At 35.0% G+C, this 6,000-nt stretch overlaps 1 protein-coding gene across 1 annotated transcript in view; it reads left to right on the top strand.

Moving 5' to 3' along the window:
• The window catches only part of CDH9 (cadherin 9), a 132,080-nt gene extending 128,229 nt beyond the window's left edge, over window positions 1–3,851 (top strand). The window contains exon 12 of the mRNA XM_044779463.2: window positions 2,891–3,851. Coding sequence (XP_044635398.1) covers window positions 2,891–3,378 — 488 coding nt within the window. The 3' untranslated portion in view covers window positions 3,379–3,851. The remainder of the gene's footprint in view (window positions 1–2,890) is intronic.
• The last annotated feature ends 2,149 nt before the right edge of the window (window positions 3,852–6,000 follow it).

The following is a 6,000-nucleotide window of genomic DNA, read 5'->3' on the forward strand; positions in this document are numbered from 1 at the left end:
AGCTGCTTCTTCTCTTCTCAAAAATCTGCCAGCTTTTGGGGCCGGCCCGGTGGCGCAGTGGTTAAGTGCGCACATTCTGCTTTCGTGGCCTGGGGTTCGCTGGTTCGAATCCCGGGTGCGGACATCGCACCACTTGGCAAGCCATGCTGTGGTAGGCGTCCCACATATAAAGTAGAGGAAGATGGGCATATAAAGTAGAGGAAGATGGGCATGGATGGCAGCTCAGGGCCAGTCTTCCTCAGCAAAAAGAGGAGGATTGGCAGCAGTTAGCTCAGGGCTAATCTTCCTCGAAAAAAGAAAAAATATCTGCCACCTTTCTGCCCTGAGCAATATAGAAGGCATTCATGTCTTGTTTTTCACCTTCCCAACTTATTGTCTAAATATGGAATGATTTTTTATTATTTTAGTTAAAATTGGTTCTAATTCAGAAGGTTTCATTATCAAAGTTCCTAAAGCATTCTTACTGTTTTTCAAATCTTTTACTAATGACTGGACACAGCTAATGCCTTTTTATAGTTAAAAGAGTCTACTATGCAAGATAGTTAGTCATACAGCATGGACAAATATTTTAGACCTACCCGTTATAGTTTGTAAAACATTTAGTTCTTAGTTTACATCTATGTTACAAGGCAAAGTCAGGGATCAAAACCTAGGGAATGGCTTTTTAATCTTTTTTTTCCTTGGATGCTTTTATTAGAAGAAATTTATGAACCTATTTAGAATAGTCATTTAAAATGGTAAGAGTAGGATATGTAAGACAAAAGGACATACATTTATCCAAATTAAACAAAAACCGAAGATGTGCTTGATTATTGTCATATGTACCTTGTTCTAGTACAAGTTTAATGATCATTTGAGATAAGTTATATCTATAATGCAATATAAAATACCTGTGATTTCTATTGGTTTAATAGGCACACATACTGTTACTATCACTATAGTTTATGGTGATATTCATAATAGAAAGAAATGCTAAATTCAAGTTACAGATTAATGAAAATCATGATGCACTCTTTCTATTTCTTCTCTTAGCCTCTTTGAATTCCATTTACATAACCCTGATAAACAACCTCAGTCTAGGGAAACAACAAAGATAATTTTGACCTGACAGAGGAGACAAAACTCAGAACAACCTCTTAGGTCCATTTGTGGAAGTCGGTAAATACTATATTAGCTAAGAAACCCTTAGAATAACTTGACCACATTGTTCTTTTATAGTCAGAATTTATAAAAATTCTGAGAAAAGTAGAGAATTTGTAAATGAACTCATTCAACATTAAATTTAGAAAGAACCTTCTTTTTCTACCGTATGGTTCACTACACTGGTAGATTTCAGATGCCACTTAGATTTAATTAACTTATTTTCATCCTTTAATAGGAAAGAGTATAGATATAGTTCATTTTTACTGAATAGTTTTTTTATAATTGTCTCCAAGAGATTCTGAATATAGTTCAGCATCCAAAGACCATTCTGGGAAGGTTAATTTAAGATGCTTCTAATGAATGTTTTTTTTCTTTCTACCAACTAGTAGGTGCTGAGGAAAGTGTGTTGGCTAATATGACAATAGCATTGGACAGGCGCTTAGTGGAGTTATGGGGATCTCAAGGGCCATGGTGAAAGTGTAGTCTCAATGTATATCAGTGGCTTTGTGTAATCTTGGTGCAAAGATGGAGAAAACGAATGATAGATTTTTGAGCCAAAATTGTCTCGTTTCTCAATGAAACATAAATACTATTGACAAAATATTTTACTGGCCTAAACTAAGGGAAACCTATTTTTGGGGGTTTTTTTCCTCCTGGACCACGTGTAAGTGTGCTTTTGGTAAATTTTTTAAATTTAATTCTAAACTTTTCTTATGTATAAAATTAGGGACTTGGTCCATTTTCCATGTAAAATTTATATTTTGGAAATCATATGTTTCTTCTTATTTTTCAAATGTGCTTTTAATTGCAAAATGCATTTATTTCGCATATGTTGATTGTCAAATACATGCAGACATTAAATTCCAGTAATGTAACAAAAAATAAGACAGTGTGTCCTATGTGGGGATGTACACAGTTTACTTGATTTCATAGATATGTAAATAATAAAAACAATGCAGTAAATAGAGGGAGTACAATTAACGTTTTTGCTAAAAAGCTTGAATGCAACTGTGTAAGTCACGGAAGTCCTCGGCAACAAGATAAAACCTGAGCTGTCTTGTAAGATGAGTATAAATTAAAGATATTTGAGTTTGAATTTTATATTGTAGCTTATAGAGTTATATTTCAGATTTGAAACAGGCTTGCAAAACCAGGTCAATAAAGGACTTTAATTAAACAGATATGAGCTATGGGAAGGGATGAGATTAGTAGCGCACACATATTTGTGTATATAAACGTGTATATATACACTTACATATATACATGTGTATAACACGTATACATGTGACATGTATATACTATACAAATTCGAGTAACGTTTTGCATATATTACCTTCAGTCATTAAGAAAATATTACATTGGTGCTCAGTGTCTCTTGGGATAATAACAACTGTAGCTTTAGAATTTAAGTATTTTTAAAAAAGCATGCATTTGAGAGGAATGAGGTATCACATAATTACAATTGGCTAAATGCATTAGCCATAATTGAATAAAGCTTTTTCAATGTCAGAGCTCCTCAGGAGAGTGAGTTTTGAAAGTAAATAAACGGTACTGTAATATCTGCTTCTTCATCAATACCATGCAGTCAGTGGCCCAAGGCACCCTGTGTTTGCACAGGATAGTTACTCTTATCCAAACAATCTTAGCACTTCTCACACCACACAAATGTCACTCACAGAAGTGTGCTATATTTAATTTAAACCTGAATCATGGCATCTCACTATTTTCTCTTTTTTGCTGTTGATAGTTTTAGTTGTGCTGTTTGCTGCACTGAAGCGACAAAGGAAAAAGGAACCTCTGATCATTTCAAAAGACGATGTCCGCGACAACATCGTGACCTACAATGATGAAGGCGGTGGGGAAGAAGACACCCAAGCTTTTGACATCGGCACATTAAGGAATCCAGAAGCAAGAGAAGACAGTAAACTTAGAAGGGATGTAATGCCTGAAACTATTTTTCAGATAAGGAGGACTGTGCCTCTGTGGGAAAATATTGATGTACAAGAATTTATCCATCGAAGATTAAAAGAAAATGACTCAGACCCAAGTGCACCTCCTTATGATTCACTGGCAACATATGCCTATGAAGGGAATGATTCCATAGCAGATTCGCTCAGTTCTTTAGAATCTCTCACAGCAGATGGTAACCAAGATTACGATTACCTCAGCGACTGGGGGCCGCGTTTTAAAAAACTTGCTGATATGTATGGGGGTGACGACAGTGACCGAGATTAGGAGCATCATGTGACTTGATCCATGTTAGTGGAGGTATTCTCTTTGTTACTAGATTGAGTGGCCTGCATTCTCTTCCTTGGAGGAAATTTTTAAAAAATCGAAATTACAAACAATACATAGGTGTTGTCTTAGTAAGGGTTTGCTTAATCAGTAAGTTTCTGTGAATGAATACGAATGACATAGACTAAAAGAAAAAGTAATAATAACCAGTTCACCCTCTTTGCCTAACAATCTCTGAAGGAAAATATATCACATCAATAATCAATCAACGTACATAAAAAGGCTTTTTGTGCCTTTGCTTAGCTATAAGAACTTTATAAATGTTTTCTTAACTGGCTTACAGTCACCTTTACTATGAAACGAAATATTGTGCAACCGCTTTGTAAAGTCCTATAAGAATATATATCCCTAAAGAAATAGGAATGACTATTACTGCCATATTTATTTAGTTGAAGAATGTCTTTGTGTTAATTCATGCATATTTTTATAAATGTATATTTATATTTTTGTATTTTTATGAAATAAACTAATATTTATAAAAATAAATTTCACTTTAATTAATTTCTTGAAGCAGTTCTGCTCTTACTAACGACAGAAATTTTTTACATCTTTAAAGGTAAAATATGATTTACTCAGGGAAGAAGAAGAAACGTTACTGCCGGTGATTTGAAACTCGAGTGGAGTGTGGTGGGGCTATGAAAGAGCTTCAGAGCAAATTGCGGTTTTTCCACTTCAGCCACTTAAATATAGACAAATGTTTATTGAACCACTGATGTCTACCCATCAATAGGATATGAGACTCATTTGCAATGTAAAATATTATATAATACTTGTGAATAACTATCTGTAAGTTTTTTGCACAATTATTTACTATGGGATCAACCAGTGAATTTTATTTGAGTAAATGAAGTATGTGTCAGTAATGTTATGTAGATGAAGACAAAAGTCAAAATCCCTCCTCCTACATCAGTAGATTAGTTTTCAGGATGAGAAATGATAGGGGGCTGGCCTGGTGGCACAGTGGTTAAGTTTGCACATTCTGCATCGGTGGCCAGGGGTTCACCGGTTAGGATCCCAGGTGCGGATTTATTCACTGTTTGTCAAGCCATGCTGTGGAAGGCATCCTACATACAAAGTAGAAGAAGATGGGCATGGATGTTAGCTCAGGGCCAGTCTTCTTCAGCAAAAAAAGAGGAGGATTGGCAGCAGATGTTAGCTCAAGTCTAAACTTCCTCAAAAAAAAAAAAAAAAGGAATGAGAAATGAGAGTTCTCATTTTTTCTTCATGATAAGAAAATTCATGGAATATAATCTGGGTAACACTTAAAATGTGTATCAACAGACGAGAGGAGTTCTTATTAATTGACAATTTTATTGAGGAGATTTGAAGTCATTGTATTTGAGGAAATCTTGAAAGAATCAGTAACATAGAGATTGGAGATAAGAAACCTTAAGGAATATGAAGTTTTACTAATTGGGATTGTCCAGGAGACAGAATACAGGCACTTTGGATATGGGAAAGGAGAAGAGAGAAGGAGAATTGTGTATAATAAACATTTGCAAATCTGTGAAAGACTGCCATGAAGAAACCTTGCCCTGATGTGGCCTGAAAAATGGGAACTCCACAGGGAGATTTCATGTCATCCATTTTCTGGGCCATAAATTATCCTTTTCTTTCTCTTTTATTACGCATCCTTTAAGAAGAAAACGTCATGCCTAGGGTGATTCTTAGCTGGAATTTATACAGAAATTTAATATTGACTAGTCTGTTACCAACCCTTTTTAAATAGCAAATACTTACCAAATTATAAACAGACACTTATGTGGTCTATTATGTTACTGTGTTGTCAAATTTTTGAAGACTAATACTATTTCAATACCTTTACCACCAATAGCTAACACATAAAAGATTTAATTTAATGCTAACAACAACAACAAAAATATGCTGGACACTTAAGAGTCATTTGATATTTTCCTAATCATTGGAATTGCCCAGAAAACAGAAAGTTTTTAGTTTTAGTTCAGAAAGTTTTAGTTTTTGCCTTAGAAAGTAGTTTCCCCATTGCTAGAGATCTTCCAGCATAAATCCAACAAATATTTGAGAAGGATGATATAAAGTAGCAGAAAAATTAATTAGATATCTATTAATGCCTCTTATAACCACTGCATTCCATAATCACTAGAGGGATAAGTGACAATAAGTAAAGACATTTTAAAGAGGCCTACGATGACTGTATGTTTAACGGCTGCTTAAAAAAGAAGAAATGATGTCAAGTCAGAGATGGGCGAATTGGTAGTTAGTTTGCATGCCTGGGTTTACCATGCTTTAAATATTAGGAGCACCACACCAAACCAAGCTACCTACAAGTTATAGGCCAACAAATGCTATGAGAAAATCATATTGATACTGGACAGAACAAGACAGAGTAAATTTTTGAGTTCGATTATGAAGGAATGTTAATTTGACTACCATTTTTTGGTAATTAAATAATACAGTGAGTTTCACCGTTCTCCCTTTTCTTGATCTGGGAATGACTGATATACTGGAGGCTTGATAAGGATGGAGCTAAGGGCTCACCCCGTGGCTGAGTGGTTAAGTTTGTGCACTGGGCTTCGGCGCCCC

Source organism: Equus asinus, chromosome 10 (genome assembly GCF_041296235.1).
Source record: "Equus asinus isolate D_3611 breed Donkey chromosome 10, EquAss-T2T_v2, whole genome shotgun sequence".
NCBI classification, from domain to species: Eukaryota; Metazoa; Chordata; class Mammalia; order Perissodactyla; family Equidae; genus Equus; species Equus asinus.